This window comes from Oncorhynchus masou, chromosome 2 (genome assembly GCF_036934945.1).
Source record: "Oncorhynchus masou masou isolate Uvic2021 chromosome 2, UVic_Omas_1.1, whole genome shotgun sequence".
Lineage (NCBI taxonomy): Eukaryota > Metazoa > Chordata > Actinopteri > Salmoniformes > Salmonidae > Oncorhynchus > Oncorhynchus masou.
In genome coordinates, this window is record NC_088213.1 from 32715951 (window position 1) to 32736728 (window position 20778).

A 20778-nucleotide genomic window follows, 5' to 3' on the forward strand; every position below is an offset into this window, starting at 1 on the left:
AGGTAAGTCCCTGTCAGTAGAACATCACTGGTAATCCTTATTGATTGTTCAGGCTTGGCTACATGTTTCAGTTTCCTGAATTGTTGCTTGATGCTGTCTTCAGAGGGCCTAGGCCTAATTTGACTAGTACAGTGGTTCCCAAACATTTTATAGTCCTGTACACCTTCAAAACATTCAACCTCCAGCTGCATATCCCCTCTAGCACCATGGTTAGCTGTACCCCCTCTAGCACCAGGGTCAGCGCACTCAAATGTTTTTTTTGACAGCATTGTAAGCTTGCCACACACGCTCTATATGATATGTTTAATAAATGTAAGAATGGAGTGTGAGCTGAACAACTTGTGTCGTCGACAGGTGCAGGTGTAGTACTGTACTACCAATAGAGCTGGTATGTGTCTCTATGGCCTTACTAAATGAACTGTTTGAAAATGTTAAGACATTTTTTTAAACAAAATAAAACACAAAAACCATTCAGTATCCATATTGCTGAGGTCGACATGTCAACCAGGAAACCTATGACATCACAAAAGCAGTGACATTACATCAAAAGGTCTTATTTTTTTTTTTACTCCCTCCCTGTGTTTTTCAACCTTTCACAAACACAGACAAGCATCAATTTCCTGTCATGACCAATGTTTTAATATTACAGTGAATGTTTGTGGTGCACACACACACGACTCTGTCTGCTCACCCTGGGATGGAACACAATGGAAACAGCTCTGCCCATCATGTTACTGAGTTTACACTATTGCAGAACCACACACTATGACCAGCTGAGAGCGAGAGTGTCTTTATTGAATGTTCTAACCCTACATGCACTACAGTAGGAGTATGATAACATAGAGCTGTGGGTTAATTGTGCCTTATTCAGAGGTTTAAATTATTTGAGCAAAAAAAATCTATTGTGTGAATCACATTTCCTCCTAAGGTGAAGAAGTGTCATATTGCCTTGGGTATCAATACTATACCACCACTAAACAAACTTCCCTGCATTTCATACATAGGGCCTATTTGTTTATAGCCTGGATATTAGGCAACACCTGGAACATGGAAATGATGCCATTGAGTAGTGCAAATCTAATTAAGCAATCTCTGACCTTGGTTGACAATACACCAGACAAGAACACTAGCATTTTCACAACTTGCATTGAAAATAAGAATGTTGACAACAAAGAGGGCAAGACGGGGGAGTGCTGGGGGAGATAGCTGCCAGCAGAGTGCACTTTATCTGATTGGATGAGTCAAGGAGAATCCTTTGTGTACACATTCTGTATGAAGTGTGATACCAATGGAGAAAAAAATATCTAAAGTTAGGGGCATATTTTGCCCCTGTTGACTTGTTTTGAAAAGATTGCAGCAGCTTTTTCCATCAAGAGCTCTCAGGGGCAAATTTGGAAAATCTTGGGGCAAAAATGCACAAAGCCCCTCTGCATTTCTGACACTGACATTTCACATCTTGAATATGGTCAATAATATTTGTCTTTCTGAATGTGAATATACTAGAATGCTGCTCTATATGCTTCAAACTAACAAAACACAATATCAAGTGTTTTTATAACAATGTCAATCGTGGAGACTCATTAAAGTTCTTCGGATATGTGAGTGGAAATAGAATCCAGGATTACATATTTTCCCACAACCCCACATTCTGAAAGGCTTTGCTATGCCTCCCTGACAAGCCACTGTGTACTACCAAAGCACAGGACTCCTGATGGCTCCAAAACACTCTTTTATTCTCCACATACAAACAAGGCCTTTCGTCAGAGTCTCTCTCTCTGAGTCTCGCTGACATCTTCTAATCTTCTCTTGGCAAATACTCTCCAATACATTCAAATGTACGGGGAAGTCACACACCCCATGTAATGTCTGCGTGAAACAACAGAATGGGAGATAATGAAGCCGGTGTGTGGAGTCCCACAGCGCAAGTGAAAAGACAGCATCTCAACAGGTGAAGAGAATATGATCCGTTGGAACATAGGGGTGTTACTAGTTTAATTAACATGGTTGCCTACTCTACTTCCTCTTTAGAAATTATGGCTTTTGGATCAGTACCAGCTAAAAATGTTTAGCTGGTACTGAACAGATTAGCCAGATCTCCTGCTTTCCCTCTATGAATAATTAATGTTAAACTCTGGAAACATATTTGAGTCAAAAGGGAAGAATCTGTTATCACAAACCCTAACAAATCATTAATATCCACCCATGAATCAAATCTATGGTTATGACAACATCTCTTACATTCATTATTAATCTGCATGTGGCATCTAGCATTGAATTCTAGATTAGAACCCAAATCCTGATAATATAATTTGCCTTCCCAGTAAAATGTATAAGATTATACACAGTGTACAAAACATTAGGAACTGCTTATTGATGTCACTTGTTAAATCCACTTCAATCGGTGTTGATGAAGTGGAGGACACCGGGTGAAGAAGGATTTTTAAGCCTTGAGACAAGGATTGTGTATGTATGCCATTCAGAGGGATTTAAGTGCATTTGAACGGGGTATGGTAGTAGGTGCAGGCGCACTGGTTTGAGTGTGTTCAGGGTTGTCACGCGTGTATCAAGAATGGTCCACCACCCAAAGGCCACCCAGCCACTGTGGAAAGCATCCCTGTGGAAAGCTTGACACCTTATAAAGTCCATGCAACACAATATTAGGAGGGTGTTCCTAATGTTTTGTACACTCAGTGTACAACAATCTGAGGTTCTGAGCATATAGCCTAAACCTAGAGGACATGAATTGCTATAGTGGTGACCAATTTAATCCCAAACTCTCCCTTTGAATACAAATCTGTGCTTTTAAAATTGCATTTGGATTGGACATTGGCGGACTTATCTTTTTAATTTATGAAAGAACATTGTCATGGTCCTCTAAGAGAACTCTGTTTCCTCAGTAAACCTTTGAGTTACAGTCTGGCTGGCTCATATCCCCTTTTCCACAGACAGCAAACATCGTGGTGAGCCATCACGGAGTCTAGGTGGCATCCTTTCTGCTCACACGCTCTCAGTTGGCAGCAAACGCTCTCAAGGACACACCAGGGAACATGTGCCTCACACAGAGCTCTGCTGCTGCTCTGTTTAGTTCTGCAACTAGTCTGACAGCTCTGACTTCAAAATGACTAACTGACCCAACTCAACATCTGGCCCATGTCGGATGAACCAATTCGATGCTGAAGGCATTGTTTAAAGCATTTATTTATTCTTTATGCCCTTCAAGTGAACCGTGACCAGACATGGTAGGTAAAACCAATATGGCTAACATTGAGTTGCTTCACGAATCAATCCACATCAGAAGAGTTATCACCCTAAGGTCAGCTGAAGACAGGGAGGAAGGATGTACTTTAAAGTATTAGAATTTGAGCATATGTCCCAGTCCCTTGAATGGATTGGAGTCATTACTGCACTAAAAGTCAAATAGGCAAATGAAAGGCTCAAACTTGGCCATCATGAATAATATAAGTCAACAAACACCCATGATTAATGCAAATGAGTGGGAATATTAGCTCACCGAGGAGAGCCATGAAACATGGTTCATTCTACTTTATCAGCTAATGAGAGTTCTCAAGTGGAATCAACAAACAAAATAATTAATTAGGATGATAAATTATGCACTAGTAATTTCAATATGGGGATTTTACAACACAATAACAATTTGAGGTTCAAATTAAATCCAAGTCCTGATCATTTAAATCAGACCGAGCAGTCTCTGAAACACTTAATCTGCAGTGGAATGTTTCTGTTCCCATCACTGAACAAACAAACAAACAAACAAACAGGACACCAGTCAGGAATTGCAGGGGAGCTCAATGCTCAGGGGAACACAAGGCCCACAGCAGCTTCAGGCATATCAATTACTCACTTTGTTCACATACACAAAAAAACTGTCTGTCTGACTGTCAGAGCAGGTAAGAAAAAAAACAGACCCTGCATATGTATTTTAGCCCATGACAAACAGGAGAGGGAAATGAAAAATGCATTCGATGTCAGACAGATGAGGCGTACAGTCAACTCAGCAGTAGTCAGACCCAGATGGAGTGGGACCTTAACAGTGTGAAGATTAATGATGAAGTCAAATGTTTGATGGCATGTTTATGAAATAGCCTACATGGGTCAGTGAAAGTCTATTCTAATGCATGCTACTGCATCACAGGGGACATCCTGTCCATGTGTCATGTTTTCAGGTTGTCTAAGTGCTGAATTAATTCAAAATTAGTGATCTGTATTTTAAAAATTCTAAGCTAACTAATTATAGTCTACCATAGAAATAAAGTCATATTTGCATCAGAGCCATAGAGATCTAGCAAGGCTGTGTACATATAAAATACAGAAAGAAAAGTCAGTGAGTTGGGCACATCATGAGAATGACAAATGTAATTTACCAAGTCACAATGTATGATTAGCCTTTTCCTTTCTGTCGAAATAGCTAGCAAATTCTGTACATTAGGATGTAATCACTTTGGCAGCAAAAATCTACACAAATTAACTTGCTACTAGACCAGTGGTTCCCAAACGTTTACTGCACAAGACCCTAAATTGACACTAGAATATACAGAGTAGAGGTTGACCGATTAATCGTAATGGCCGATTAATTAGGGCCAGTTTCAAGTTTTCATAACAATCAGTAATCTGCATTTTTGGACACCGATCATTGCCGATTACATTGCACTCCACAAGGAGACTGCGTGGCAGGCTGACTACCTGTTATGCGAGTGCAGCAAGGAGCCAAGTTAAGGTGCTAGCTAGCATTAAACTTATCTTAACATAATCACTAGTTAACTACACATGGTTGAGGATATTACTAGTTTATCTAGCTTGTCCTGCGCTGCATATAATCGATGCGGTGCCTGTTAATTTATCATTGAATCACAGCCTACTTTGCCAAACGGGTGATTTAACAAGCGCATTCGCTGAAAAAAGCACCGTCTTTGCACCAGTGTACCTAACCATAAACATCAACAATGTTTTAAAATCAATACATACGTATATATTTTTAAACCTGCATATTTAGTTAATATTGCCTGCTAACATGAATTTCTTTTAACTAGGGAAATTGTGTCACTTCTCTTGCGTTCTGTGCAACAGTCAGGGTATATGCAGCAGTTTGGGCCACCTGGCTCGTTGCAAATTGTGTGAAGACTATTTCTTCCTAACAAAGACAGCCAACTTCACCAAACGGGGATGATTTAACAAAAAGCACAATCGTTGCACGAATGTACCTAACCATAAACATCAATGCCTGTCTTAAAATCAATACACAGAAGTATATTTTTTAAACCTGCATATTTAGTTAAAAGAAATTCATGTTAGCAGGCAATATTAACAAGGGAAATTGTGTGACTTCTCTTGCGCTCATTGCACGCAGAGTCAGGGTATATGCAACAGTTTGGGCAGCCTGGCTCGTTGTGAACTAATTTGCCAGAATTTTACGTAATTATGACATAACATTGAAGGTTGTGCAATATAACAGCAATATTTAGACTTATGGATGCCACCCGTTAGATAAAACACAGAACGGTTCTGTATTTCACTGAAAGAAAAAAACGTTTGTTTTCAAAATGATAGTTTCTGGATTTTACCATATTAATGATGTAAGGCTCGTATTTCTGTGTTATTATGTTATAACTAAGTCTATGATTTGATAGAGCAGTCTGACTGAGCGGTTGTAAGCAGCAGCAGGCTCGTAAGCATTCATTCAAACAGCACTTTACTGCGTGTGCCAGCAGCTCTTCGCAATGCTTCAAGCATTGCGCTGTTTATGACTTCAAGCCTATCAGCGCCCGAGATTAGGCTGGCAATACCAAAGTACCTATTAGAACATCCAGTAGTCAAAGGTATATGAAATACAAATGGTAGAGAGAGAAATAGTCCTATAATAACTACAACGTAAAACTTCTTACCTGGGAATATTGAAGACTAAAAAAGGAACCACCAGCTTTCATATGTTTTCATGTTCTGAGCAAGGAACTTAAACATTAGCTTTTTTTACATGGCACATATTGCACTTTTACTTTCTTCTTCAACACTTTGTTTTTGCATTATTTAAACCAAATTGAACATGTTTCATTATTTATTTGAGACTAAATAGAGTTTATTGATGCATTATATTAAGTTAAAATAAAAGTGTTCATCGTTCATTCAGTATTGTTATATATATAAAAATCAACATCGGCTTTTTTTGGTCCTCCAATAACCGGCATCGGCATTGAGAAATCATAATCGGCCAATCTCTAATACAGAGGACCCCATTTGGAAAAAGTATATCCCTAACATTAGTTAATGCTGTGTGTTCATATTTACTCAACTGTAGGTCCTGCCGGATGTCCAGAACTATGAAAGCATATTCTAATAGGTCTTAGTCGACACTAACAAGTTCTCTTCTATACCCAGTTGAAGATCAAATAAAAAGTTAATTAACAAGTTAACATCACGTATTCTCAGGGGACCCCATTACAGGTTTGGGAACCACTGTACTTGATTCTCAGAACTAACAGAGCGTGACTTAAACTGCAGTAATTGGGACTAGTATGTTGATACTATATAACTTTTAGTAAACATTAGTCTAGATAGTTGAGAATGTCTTAAGAAAAATATCCACCACAGTTACATTCTTATTTCACTTCGGTGGACCTTTCGTAGGCTCGAGCAGGCTCTCTCGATGTAGTCCCTAGCGGAACCATAAATGTAAAAAAACAGGAACTGCACCCCTCCCAGCTCGGTAACGTTAACGCTGCTAGCCTAGCTCGCTTGCTACCATTTTCTCAATCCGATTAGCGAGCTAGCTAGCGATGAACCACTTTCCTTGCTGTATGAATCAGAATGCCAAAACTTACCTTTAATATTCCATAAGCAATTAAACAACAGCAAGAGTTGTATCAAGACCATATCGATTAAATTCATTGTTAGTACATTGACACCGCGAATGCTTTACTGTTTCGATTTGCACTTCTTAAAGGCGCAGTCTGCGCTCTGTTTATGGCAGTACCTTCACAACCGCCTTTCACCGCTTGTCTACAACCGCCTTACGTCAGGCGTAGGCAAGTACTAGTCCCTCCTACCTCACCAGCGCAACAATTTGATAGGGCCGCTTATATTTGTTGAAAACAACAGTTAAAGTGCAATTAAATTCAACAGCGACAAACCAAGCCACTTTTCAATATCAAGTTAGGCTATAAATTAATATGTTTTATTTATTAGGATCCCATTAGATGACGCCAATGGCGACAGCTAGTCTTAATGGGGTCCGACATATAACGAAAAAGACATTACAGACCAAATACTTTACAATTTACCTACATTTGAAAACATGAACATGTTGTGTGTGTGCATCTATCAGTTACACATACATGTCAGTACATACAAACAACAAGTAGGTCACTTGGGGGAGAGGCGTTGTGCCGTAAGGTGTTGCTTAATGTGTTTTTTGAAACCAGGTTTGTTGTTCACTTGCGATATATAAGATGGAAGGGAGTTCCATGCACTCATGGCTTTGTACAATACAATATCATGTATTGGCAATAATACATTTGTCTTGGACAGAGTTTTAGAAATATCCCTGTATCCCGATTTAATAGAATATGATTTCAGTACTGAATACAGTACATCACTACAGTAGAGTCCACTGTGAAATGTCAATGAATATATGAATTGGGGGGAAAACATTTTTTTAAATTCAAGGAACAATCGATATAGAGGTGTGTGGCCCCACATGCAGTTGCACTGCTCAGGGACAGCTATTTGTGTTGAATTTATAGTGAATTTGTTGAATGTGACTGTTTTGTAACAGGTTAGGAGAACTTCCGCAGCAGGTTAGGAGAATTAACGTAGCAGGTTAGGGGAATTAACGTAGCATGTTAGAATAATTAGGTTAAGGTTAGGAATGGGTCAAGGTTAGAGAAAATGCTCTCTTTGTAACACCAACTATTGACTGCAAAAAACGTTTATCTCTTATTTCCCATTAGACATACTGTACATCAGACATACAGCACTGATCTTTTCACTGTGTAGCTTCTGCCACTGTGTGGAGAAAAAAAGCCACTACACTGACTGAACTGGAAACCTCAACTTGTCAGTCTGCTGCTGCTACCAGATACAAGGTGATGAAGACCCACGCACCTCTTCCTTCCCCGTGCATGCACGCACGCACGCACGCACGCACATATACACACACACATTTTTGTGAAGATAATATTACTTCAGCCATTAGGATTCTATCCATATAAAAATGAAAATAAAGTAACAAGGCAACGGTAAATATGTCGTTTCCACGAATTATGCAGTGCCCCCTCCTTGGGCCAATTGAGATATTGTGTGTGACTAACAATTCAGTTAATTACTATAAACTCCTGCATTGGGCCAATCGGTGTAATTTTGTAAATGCCAGATCTGGCAAGACGCACCATTAATCCAAGTTTTTTCAAAACTCGGGCCAGTGCTGTCTGAGATATAGCGTTTGACAAACATACGAATTTACAGACGGAGACAGATCCACACAGTCATTTCCCCAATTTCATCGTGGGGGACAATAAAATACACAATATGGGAGTTATATACAGGGAGTACCAGTACCAGATTAAAATGCAGAGGTATGAGGTACATTAAACATGTAATCCCCCACGAATAATGCAGCACCCCCCTTGGGCCAATCAATGTAGTATTGTAAATGACGGATCTATATGGCAAGACGCATCATTCGCCAAAGTTTCATACAAATCGGGTCAGTGGTGTCTGAGAGGTTGCGTGTGACTAACGTACGTACAGTTGATTACTACAGCGCCTCCCTTGGGCCAATCAGAGTCATTTTGTAAATGCTGGATCTCTACGGCAAGACGCATCATTCACCCAAATATCTCAAAATCGGGCAGGTGGTGTCTGAGAAATCATGTGGGTTAGCTAGACTCGCATCCCTGAGCATGTGTGCCTCATTTCAGCGCTCTGAGTCAAACAGATCAAGAGATAAACATGTGCCATTGTAGCACCACTGTGTAGTCGATATGAATGCGTTTGCATATGTTGAGTCTTGACAGTGTCTGCAACATGTGCAACAAATTGTGTTACAATGTGAATATCCTTGACTGATTTATGTATATGCATTTATGTGGCAGACCATGCACAGGGGAATGTTTATTGGTCAATAGTGACCATGTTGTTTTAGGTACTAGTCTGGAAAATATTGCATTAAGAGACCTTTGTCCATAAAAGCCATATATAAAGTTTCATGCAGATCGGCCATTCAGTGCCAACAGAGTAGCATTTTAAGTGTTTTTCACAAAATTCGAAATTTGTTTCTTGTGAGGAGAGGGGCCTATGTACCGAATTTCATGACTCGGTCAAACGGGGTGAGGAGCGTGACCTTCAAAATGTGCATTTTCAATCTCTTGTTATAACCACCATCTGGCCAATCAGAGAAATCGCATGTGATTAAGGTATGAATGAACATATAAACGAAATGATGGAGACAGATCCACAGTCCCCTCCCCGATTTAATCGTGGGGGACAATGAATATTAACGTAAAAATTACAGGAAACCATGACAAGAAAGCACGTGCAATTTGTTTTAAACGGATTTTAAAAAATGTACAAAATGTACAAATTATGAAAAACAGCACTCAAATCTCCCGTTATTCTCGACTGCCTCTCTTTGGCCTGAAGAGGCATTTCTTCCAGAACTCTGTGGGCTCTTCTACAGTGACGTCACTGGCAGATATGTCATGGCGTCTGTGGGGCTGAAGCTGGAGCTGCAATTAAGCTAGCTAAAAGCTGTCGACAGTGTGTAAGTCGAAATGGAGAAAAATGCAAACCTGCATCGAGATGTTGGAGGAAGTACTCTATGTGCTACTATTGCAGGAGAAATTGGCGATATTAAAACAGTTGGCGGAATGAAGGGAGCGACCGATACGTGCAAGATTAGTGATCATTCTCGCAGTACTTTGGTTAGTTGTACTACCAGCACCAGTAGTGCCCCTAGCATTGCTAGTAATGCTATCTCCAGTGTTGAGAAATTAGATATGGCAAAAATGATCGAGTCTCTCCCGGTGCAAGAGAAGAACATTCAATCGAGTGGTTGGTCGGAGACATTCTCCTCTGGATCTGGAGATCATTTGAGTAACGGAATGGGATATGGCACACAGCTGGCTACAGGAAATAGCGAGGGTGCCACCTCAAAGTTAGTAAACAACAAAACGGATGGCGAGCCCTCCTCGATGGGGTCAAGGATTACAGATGGTCAAGCTGAGGTGTTGGGTTGTGAGTCTGTTGAACTAGTGATGCTGGCAAAACCGACACACCTATGTCCGGACAAAACAAATACGGGAAACGTTAAATGTGGAGTTGCTATTGACAAAACCATATGCAAGGGTTTGCCGAGTGGGAGTGACCCGTGCATCGCGGCAGAATCTAGGAGCGTCGACTCACTTGAGTCTTTCTCGAACCTTAACTCCTGTCCCAGTTCCTATCTCGACAGTGAAGGGGTGGAGGACAAGGTGTTGGCAATAACAATACAGAGCGAGTATGGGGCTGATGGAACTAAGATCCCGTGCACCAAGGACCGGGGCGCTGGCCAGTCCATATACCACATCAAGTGGATCAAATGGAAGGAGGAAAACACACCTATCATTACCCAGAATGAGAACGGTCCATGCCCATTGCTGGCAATTATGAATGTCCTACTGCTGGCATGGAAGGTAAATGACTGACATCATAACCAGACCTCTGAGACAAGTTTACATGTGGTGTGCATGATGCCATTTGGAACGTTTACACATCTATTATTTGTCAATACTAAATTACTAATAGAGAAGTAATTATGAAGCTGGTCATCATAACTACGCTATCTGTTGTATTATCAAAATAAAATAAAATTGAATGATCAGTTGTAAAATAAACTATTGTCACCTGCCAGAATATAGAGTACCATGAAAAGTTGAAGATTCATAAATAAATTCTGCCCAAATGAAAGAATTGTAAGTTAAAGTTCAAAGTATACCACTCATATGCACTCATCTTTATTTTTTGTAATTTTATGATGGAGTTTGTTGACAGGTCACATTGACCAATTATACCATAGACCCAGTTGTATATATTTTCCCCATGCTGCGGCCTTGGCAGCTCAGTCCCTCTCTTATGAGTAGTCTCTGAGAGCTTCAAGTTGAGTCCTTTTTAACTTCTGGTTTCATTTACATCATAAAGATAACGTTTAATTACTGTCAGTGACGGTTGGTTGGCAGGCAGTGGCGATTCTGATTCAGTATGTGTCTTCACAACTTAAACTGCAGCTCTGTGTCTGAAACCTTCCCTAAAACTTCACTACCTACTGTGAAAATGGGTGACATAAAAGTGACTGTAAACAGAATTCTTTGCTTCAAACGCCTGTGTGTGTGCTGACAGTCGTGCAACCGCTGACAGTGCACTTCTGGTGACTTTAAACACAGCTTTCCACTTCCCAGGTGTGGGTGTATTTACTGTGAACCATAATCATGGGGGAGGGAGAAGCCTGTCAGCCAGGTTCTATTGGCCTGGCTAACTTTAGTCATGTTGCTTGGTTTGTTAAGTAATGTATGTGGTTCCGTTACAGGTGAAGATGCCACCAATGATGGAGATCATAACTGCTGAACAGTTGATGGAATATCTTGGTGAGTATAAGTGAGAATCTGTTTACCAAACCAAAGACCCAAATGTCATTTAAATCAGCGACCTGTTCTTTCGTTGCCCTCCTAGAGGTTGACAGGTACAGTTTATTCCCTGTCTCTAGTATTTCTCTAAGTTTACGGACCTGTATTTGTGACCTGTATTTTATGCCTGATAAAGATACAAGCCACCTTGACAGTGCTCGAAGGCAATGGACAATACTGCATTTTTCTTTGGTTTTGTACCTGTCTAGAAGGTCCATGTCACAAAATGCTAGTCTGGCTGTACATTTAGTACACCGGTGCAGTGGAGCATTGAGCTGTAGTAGAAACTAGCCTGGGAAGTGCAATGTGACCTTAATGATAGAGTACTGGAGGGCAGTAATTATTTCCCACTGCCTGAGAAGGCATTACTGTATGAATAATCACAGGACCTGCCTCACTGCCTGCCTGGCCCCTCAGTCTTATTTTACTAATTTCCTCGCCTCCCTTCAGTAGACTGTGGATTTGCTGCCTCCTAGCTTTAAGATAAATTGCTATATAATATGGATTTCATATGATTTAAGCAATGGCACACAGTAATTGCATAGCTGCTGTGAAATCACCCATATGCCATTATTACCTGAGTTTTCCTTCTAAATAAACGAAACCTCCACTTAATTTTTAGCCAGTGAATACAATGGGTGCGTTCGTAAATTCACTCTAGAGTGTCAGTGTTCTCTGGGCCGTTTGTAAATTCAGAGCGTTGTGAGATTGTACACTTTGACCGACAAGTAGGGTTGATCCAAGTGTTCTTAGTTCAGAACCGCAGCGAAGTACCCAAGATAAATTACTAACGTTGGCTAGCTTGCTAGCTTCTTCCAGACACAAATAAGAGGGCACCTCCCTCTGAACATTTTACTCACCCTAGCAGAGCTGGTTAGTGTTTTCATGTTGTCAGGAGGGTTAGTGACTTCATCTGTGTCACTGTCAACAATTTAATAAAAAGTTTTAGCCAATGTTTATTTACAGCTGTCCTAACAACCGAGTTTAGTGCGTTCGTAAATTCCTCAATTATACTTTACACTTTCAAACTAGAGTGCTTTGAAATCGGAGTAGATTGCCAGGTTGAATTTACGAACGCACCCAATAAATGAATTGGATTTACAGTATTTTGGAAGATTCTTTAATAAATTCAATACTCTACCTGGGTCATTATACGCATTCTGGTTGTAACCTAGCTGCTGGACCTGCGCTCAGAAGAGTGCATATGGACTTGTATACCCATTAGTGATAAGCCTGGAGTCCCCACAGATGGTGGTTGGGTTTAGGGTCATAAAATATTGTATGGATGAAGTGCTGGTGGGTTGAATAAAGAGAAAACAATGCATAAAAAATCTATAATTGTATAATTATTGTGCAATTCATATCTATATACTACATTGAGGTTTTCCTTTCATTATGTCTATCTGGCGTTAGTGTGTAGCCTAACTAGCGCCCTAAATACCCTCCAATTGCCAAATGCATTTGGGTACTTGGGCAGAAAAAGTTAAAATCGTTCCACTGAGGCAAAAAGGACAATGTCGGAGTTTAATTCAATAGTAGAAAAGCTGCGAAATGGAGTGTTGATGTTTGGGGAAAATGTAGTAAAAAAGGATGATGGCAGTTCTGGCTATGTCATGTGTGATGATTCAACAGTCTCAAGACGGGGAATTCAAAATGGCACATCAAGGGAACTGTACTGTTCAGATGGGTTCACTGAAATCTGGACTGACTGTAGGTCTATAACCTCTCACATCGCCTAATATAACTCGAGCAGAATTAAGCATTTCTTGCAGTGAAATTATACACCAAATATACATTTTGAAAGTTGAACAGAAGTGGAGAAATATTATTAATTTCTTTCAGCATCTTGAGAGAATGAATGTGCGGTTAGGGACCATCTATAATCTTTATCAGCATCATAAAAGTGTAAAATAGGACAAATGTAAGCCATCACATTATTATTATTATTATTATTATCTTATTTAAACCACATAAAATATGCATCCAAGCCGGACTGAGATCTTATCAAAAACGTGTCGTTTTAACAGCTTTTAATTTCCTTAACCGGTGAAACTGATGTCATTTGGACATTTTGCATGTCAAATTGTTCATGTTTTTTTTTTTAAGTTATTCAATTTTCTCCTTGGTCGCTAAACGTATTTGCTGTGTGAAAGAAGCAGAGATGAAAGCGGAAAGAGAACACACCTTAACAATTTCAACTATACTGAACAAAAATATAAACACAACATGCAACAATTTCAATTATTTTACTGAGTTACAGTTCATATAAGGAAATCAGTCAATTGAAATTAATTCATTAGGCCCTAATCTATGGATTTCACATGACTGGGCAGGGGGCGCAGCCATGGGTAGGCCTGGGAGGGCAGGCCCACAGGGGAGCCAGGCCCAGCCAATCAGAATGAGTTTTTCCCCATAAAACAGCTTTATTACAGAAATAAATACTCCTCAGTTTCATCAGCTGTCCGCATGGCTGGTCTCAGATGATCCCGCAGGTGAAGAAGCCAGATGTGGAGGTCCTGGGCTGGCGTGGTTACACGTTGTCTGCGGTTGTGAGGCCGGTTGGACGTACTGCCAAATTCTCTAAAACAATGTTGGTAGCGGCTTATGGTAGAGAAAATTAACATTGCATTCTCTGGCAACAGCTCTGGTGGATATCGCTTAAGTCAGCATGCCAATTGCACACTGTGGCATTGTGTTGTGTGACAAAACTGTACATTTTAGAGTGGCCTTTTATTGTCCCCAGCACAAGGTTCACCTGCATAATGATCATGCTGTTTCTTTTGCTTCTTGATATGCCACACCTGTCTGGTGGATGGATTATCTCGGCAAGGGAGAAATTCTCACTAACAGGGAAATAAACTAATTTTAGGGAAGTAAGCTTTTTGTGCGTATGGAACATTTCTGGGATCTTTTATTTCAGCTCATGAAACATGGGACCAACACCATACATATTTTTGTTCAGTATAGATTAAAACATTAATACTGTTGATGTCTAACATTACTCTGGTGAGCAAAAGTTTATTTAGTCTTCTAGGATAAGAAGTAATTACAGAAGAGAAGTTGCCTGTATCTAATTATAGACAAGTTGAATAACATAGGCCTGTTTATAATTTCCACATTTTGTTAGGCTATCTAAAAATGCCTGTCAAAAATGTTTTCCATCTCAGACTGTACAATGTTTGTGGGTCGGGTGAGGGCTTTCGTTTTTTCATCAGCGCTTGCGGATGAGTTATTAGCAATTGCGGGAGGCTGCGGATGAACAAACAGCTCAACCACGCATCGCTAATACCCATGTGAGGTCAGGTGGTATGGTCCAGTATAGATTGACCAGGAGGGCTGAAGAATCCTTGTGGACCAAGCCCTGCTAACGTCAGGCAAACAGGAGCTGTGTTCTTTCTCCATGCGTGGCACGCTGACCCCACTGCCTCCCTCCATAGCTGGGTGCTGTTATGATGTAGAACCAGGGGTGTCCTGTTACAAAAGGCATTCTCATCTAAGCTATAGAGAAAAAAATCACTGTCACTATAGCCAAGCCCTCTTTTCATGGCATTGGTCAGTTTGGCTTCAATTTTACAAGCGCTATAATTCTTTGACTGGTGCTATGACTAGTGTCCCGTTTTGAGTGTGTTCTAGCTAAATGCATCATATAATGACTGTTAGGCGTCAATAACAACTCTAACTATAAGAGAAATGGAGCCACCAGCTGCTGAGTTCTGAGAGATGCCAGAAGTCCTGAAATGTATCCACATTAGTCATGCCATGGGAGTTGTTTACTTTCATATGATCATTTGGGGGTTCGGTATAGAGGTCAGTTTGTACCAAAGACTCCTGACTGTTTGTGCTACATTGTCCTACATTCTGCATGTGATTAGCAGATTCAACTGGTTTTGATTTAATCTGTATTAGTCATTATGGGCCAAGACACAGACTGTCGTTAATTTGTGGGAAAGGATATTTCTCACCATGGTTTAATTACAGTTTACACCATAGTGCTTCATTGGGGGACAGATTAGTTAGTTAGCTACCAAGATAGAATATAACAACAAAATGTGATTGGGAAACAGAGGGATGATTCTTCATTGTCAGGAAATATATTTGTGATGTCAGTCATGGGAATGTTCTTTAGATTTCTCAGTTTGCTGCTTCTCTTCAAGTATTTTTCATTAGGCCTAACGCAAATGTTGACTTGACTTCTCATTAGTGTGTTTTGTACCAGGGGTAATAATGATTGTAAGCAATAACATTGTTGCCTTTTGGTTAGATGTTACTTTTTTGGGATGCATTGGCTAGGAAAATGTCATTTAGAATGAGTAATTGTCTGTTGTTGAACTCTAATGGGATAGCCTTATGTTTCCTCCCCACAGATTCTGCCTCTGAGTCCATAGCGCTTGGTGTCCGTCACTGATTAATGCATGCAATTCAATTCCAATTGGAGTTTGGTTCATTTTGCTGGAAGAAAAAGTATCATCTTCAGTGTGTGCATCTAATTATCAGACTATGTTATGACCAGGCAAATCTAATTTGACCTTCTCCAAATACTTTTTTTATAAGAGAGGAGGAAAGCAAGAAACTGTAAACTACCCTGCTGGTCAACTGACATGAAACTCTGAGAGAGGAGACCATTCAGACTGACCCAAAACATTAGCACATTGAGCGACATAGTTGCCCATCTTTAGATATTTTAGAGGTAGCCTAGTGTGTGGGTCTGATTGAACACAGTACTCACTCCAACCCCATAGCGCTATGTTCAATACCAGTGAGAAGCCACAGAGAGGTCTTTACCCCCACTCCCAACCACTCAGGGCCCTCTCCCCCATTGTGCCCCCTGATGGAATCACCTGATTGCTCCCTCTGTCTGCCTCTCTACACTTTGCTCATCTGCTCCTACAGATACCCATGGTTGATTCCTAGTTCTCAGTGTAAAAACATTCCCGGTCTCTTTCGAGTACCCTGACTCACAGTGAGCACTTCAACCCTTCTGCAAATCACAGGTGACAAGCAGTAATGAAGCACAGCGTTTTCATTTCACGCAACTCCTGTTTTTTCGACTGTGTCATGGTATATTTCCTCGGAGGGATGCTCATGGTTGTAGCCATCCCTCTTCTGTACATTGCCGACCTTTAACTGCGTTATGCAGGCTGTGTGTGCGTATCATCCCAGATATGCCTCTGAGTCGTCTCTGCTCTTCTTTCACAAGTGCCAATAAATTGCGGCTCTGTGTTTGTGGAGACGGCTTTGTCTTTACTCCAGCTAGTGGCTGAGAGCTCATAGTGAATGGTTTGGTCCCTGGTCAAACCGTTCATCTTGTGTAATGTCCAGGAGCAGGCAGATAGGCCTGTCTCCTAGCCTCACCATTGCACTTCATTACGCACAGTTACTGTTTCATGCCCAGACAAAAAAAATAATAGCTTGTGAAAAAGAACTGCTCACAAAGAGCCCCATTTAACGTGGGCTGATTCAGACGCTGTATTAATAACTACTGTGAGGCCCATAAGGGCAGAAGTGAAGGAGATGTATGTTGTATTAGAGGCTGCTGGTTGATGTTGGGATTTAGTACTCTATGGAGCATGCCAGTGAATCATCAACAGCAGCAGTAGAGGCCCAGGCAGGGAGGGCACCGTCTACAGTCAGCTGGCAGGGAACGGGGCAGGCGGAGGGAGGTAGGGGGGGTATGGCTGGGGGTTTCCCTGGGCATAGAAATGTCAGTCAGTTGACTGGCCTCAGCTGGGTGCATTCATGGCCAGGGCTGAGGAAGCCTGTGTCTGAGGAGAGGAAATGGAGATTGAATCGGAGTAGCTCCCCGGCTCTCAAATGCACTGACCACTGGCTCACTTTGTTAAAGTAAGAAAGCAATCGTTGGATTATGAGGAAAAAGTAGGCCTATTTTTTTGGGGGGGGTTTCCAGATATAAGTCTCACAGAATCATCTTGTAACATCAAATATCTTGCGAGAGGGTATGTTTTCGACAGCTGGACACTGCCGTTGTGTGTTGCTCAGAGGGGGAGGGTGGAGTTGGGTGTGATGTTAATGGGTGGATGACAGGTGCACTGTGATTAGCACCACAGGGTTTTCAGTTTCTGTGGTGGTTGACTGACTTTACAAGGCTCTCCCTGCCTGCCCCAGTGGCTGCTCTTCCTAGGTCCTACACTAAGTCCTTAACACCTCTCTAGCAGCTCACCACTGGCCAGGGCTCGACTGACCCTGCATGCCTGGCCGAGCCCTTCCTGGAAAAACAGCTGGCCAGCGCTTAACACTCAACATCCCGCTTCTCACTGAGGATTAGACACTTCTTATGGAATCAGAACGTAGTAGATAATATCACCTCTTCACATGGGATTGACGTAAGCAGGCGGTCCGTAAGCCTTGTGATGTCACTGGTGAGCGGGCAGGGCTCTACCCTGATTATATTTTCTCTCTCAGCTCCCCTGTGTGTCTATGGTTGCTTTAATTAGCCTGTATCCCCAGGTCTTCTGATGTTGCTTCATCTCTCCCTCGCTCTCGCTCCCCTGCAGGAGACTACATCCTCGATGCCAAGCCGAAAGAGATCTCAGAATCCCAGCGGCTAAACTATGAGCAGGTAAGGACTGTTGTTGCTTAAACACAATCAATAAGGGCAGTTATTCACTGATCATACGCATGCATGTCTGCCGGTCCATCTCTCTTTGTGTCTGTCTGTGGCTCATGTTGGAGAATCAGACAGCCATGCAGGATGAGCGAGGAGGCTGAGAGGGAGAGGCAGGCAGGCTCTAGGCTGTTGAGTACCTCCCTCTTCCACTTAGATCTCTGATGGCAGAGCAGCAGCCAAAAAACAAGTCCGCAGCATCACACTATTAACTCGCACAACGCCAGGGGGGCTCACTTGTTCTCACTTCCCAGCCTAAAATATCCCTGCCTGCCGTTTAGTGACTGCAGTTCCTGTCCTCTTCTATCCAGAAATATATCATATTCTAATGGGCAACGATGTAATGCTGAGTATTTATACAGTCATGTGCATCTGCGTCAGTGCTTTTGCACAACATTTGCATTGGGAATGAATCTCCAGAAAGACCAATGAATGTATATGAAAATATGTGGCGTAATGATTATGGTTATATGGAAAACCGCCCACTGCCCCAGAGCTGCTTTTAGCCTCTATATAGGTTATATAAGCCGCGTCTTGCCAGGCCTACGGCACATCACGGGTCATGAGGGGTCAGGGTGCTCAGGCATGCATGGCTGAGTTCAGATCGAGGCCAGCACTGGGGCTCTGAGTGGTTCACATGGCCTGGCAGGGATGGCTTTCTCATCCACACTCCCATCCCTGCTGCCTGCCTGGAATGTGGGAAGGGCACGGCCTCTCTTCCTCTCCTCTTCCTCTCCACTCTGCTGTGGCAAAGAACCAGCACATCTGTGAATGTTATTCTTTTCACGGACGTCATCGCTCGGGAAGGAGAGAAGTAATGTGTGCGTGTGTACATACCAGAGTCTGGATTACTGTCAGAGGAGAATGTTCTGACTGCTGTACAGTCGAAGCTCTCCAAGCTCCTGGTACGTTGTGGGAATTTAAGATAAAAAAACTAGCAACACTCAAATGAAATGGTGTTGGACTCATTGTAATTATGGTGGTCTAATCTTGGACTATGGTCCAGAACACCAGGCTCTGTGGCGTGTCTGTGTGTGTGTGTACTGTGTGTGTCCGTGTGTGGATAGGCCATGTGGTGGAGTTTAGTGCAGGCTCTGTGCTGTTAAGTGGGGCAGAAACAGTTGTTGGTTCCTGTTAGATTTGGCTGTGTAAGCCCTGCCTCAACACGGCAGGAGAGCACTCGACCAGGAACGGAAGGAGCCTCACACCATGAATAGAAATAGTGTAGAGAGAGTGTTAGGGAGGCTGTCTGTCACTAGGGAGTCTTTAGCATGCCAATGTGCATGCCAAACCAAAATATAATACATTTGTAAAAGATTCAAAAATAAATATATCTATATATAATCTTGTTCTTGCCTTTGTTTGATATTGTCTGCTGCATATTTGAATAGTCAAGCTCCTTTTATGATTTTGAAGAGCGTTGAACGAGTTCATAACAGAGTTCTATTTATAAACTCTGGCTTCAAAACATCATCTGTCGGAGGATATGAGGATTAAAATAGCGATTGCTTGGCTGTTGTTAAACAGTAACTCAGAGACTGGAGAGCGGAGGTTTATTCTGTAAAGACTCTGGTCATGTTCCCCTGATAAAGGGCACTCCTGAGAGATTGCATGCTGTTGTTAAACAGTAACTCAGAGACTGGAGAGCGGAGGTTTATTCTGTAAAGACTGGTCATGTTCCCCTGATAAAGGGCACTCCTGAGAGATTGCATGCTGTTGTTAAACAGTAACTCAGAGACTGGAGAGCGAAGGTTTATTCTGTAAAGACTCTGGTCATGTTCCCCTGATAAAGGGCACTCCTGAGAGATTGCATGCTGTTGTTAAACAGTAACTCAGAGACTGGAGAGCGAAGGTTTATTCTGTAAAGACTCTGGTCATGTTCCCCTGATAAAGGGCACTCCTGAGAGATTGCACGCTGTTGCACTATTCACTTGACAGCGTTTTTGTGGTTATATGATATAGAATATTCTATTTTATTGAGATAGAGATGCTCCTAAAAAATAATGTAGCAGGATGGAAGTGTGTCGCTGTATATATATATATACATGATTGTGGATTTTAAGAGTGCACAGTTGTAGACTAAAATGCAGACTTAAAAACGGACAGGCTACCTAATAAAGTTTTGTGCCAGATCTCCATAATCAGTCAGCCTCGTGGTCCTATCAGCCTGATTTGCCAGCGGATGGAGGTCTGGAGTCACTCCCCAGTGGAAGCAGTGTGTGTGTGTGTGTGTGTGTGTGTGAGACCAGCTGGTTTGAGCTGGTGGATGAACGTGGGTGTGTGTGGCTTTGCCACAGGGTTGTGGGACTTAAATATTGATCTGGCTCACAGCCTGCTAGTGGAACATGTGACAGGAAGGTCGGCCTGTTTATCCAATCAGTCTCCCTCTTCCGTAAAAGCTGGAGTGGAACCATTGAATACTGGCCTTCATTGTCCAGTGCCCCTGGAATTGTCTATTGTACATCATCACATGCAAATACCACAGGC

At 41.7% G+C, this 20778-nt stretch overlaps 2 protein-coding genes across 4 annotated transcripts in view; one reads left to right on the forward strand and one right to left on the reverse strand.

Moving 5' to 3' along the window:
• LOC135559046 (disintegrin and metalloproteinase domain-containing protein 10-like) overlaps window positions 1–7007 on the reverse strand; it is an 86908-nt gene extending 79901 nt beyond the window's left edge. For both annotated transcript variants that reach the window (XM_064993380.1, XM_064993388.1), the window contains exon 1: window positions 6834–7007. In XM_064993380.1, coding sequence (XP_064849452.1) covers window positions 6834–6900 — 67 coding nt within the window. In that variant the 5' untranslated portion in view covers window positions 6901–7007. The remainder of the gene's footprint in view (window positions 1–6833) is intronic.
• A 2645-nt stretch (window positions 7008–9652) lies between these two features.
• The window catches only part of LOC135559067 (ubiquitin carboxyl-terminal hydrolase MINDY-2-like), a 28686-nt gene continuing 17560 nt past the window's right edge, over window positions 9653–20778 (forward strand). For both annotated transcript variants that reach the window (XM_064993423.1, XM_064993432.1), the window contains exons 1-3: window positions 9653–10682; window positions 11573–11630; window positions 18182–18246. In XM_064993423.1, the coding sequence (XP_064849495.1) occupies window positions 9783–10682; window positions 11573–11630; window positions 18182–18246 (1023 nt within the window). In that variant the 5' untranslated portion in view covers window positions 9653–9782. The remainder of the gene's footprint in view (window positions 10683–11572; window positions 11631–18181; window positions 18247–20778) is intronic.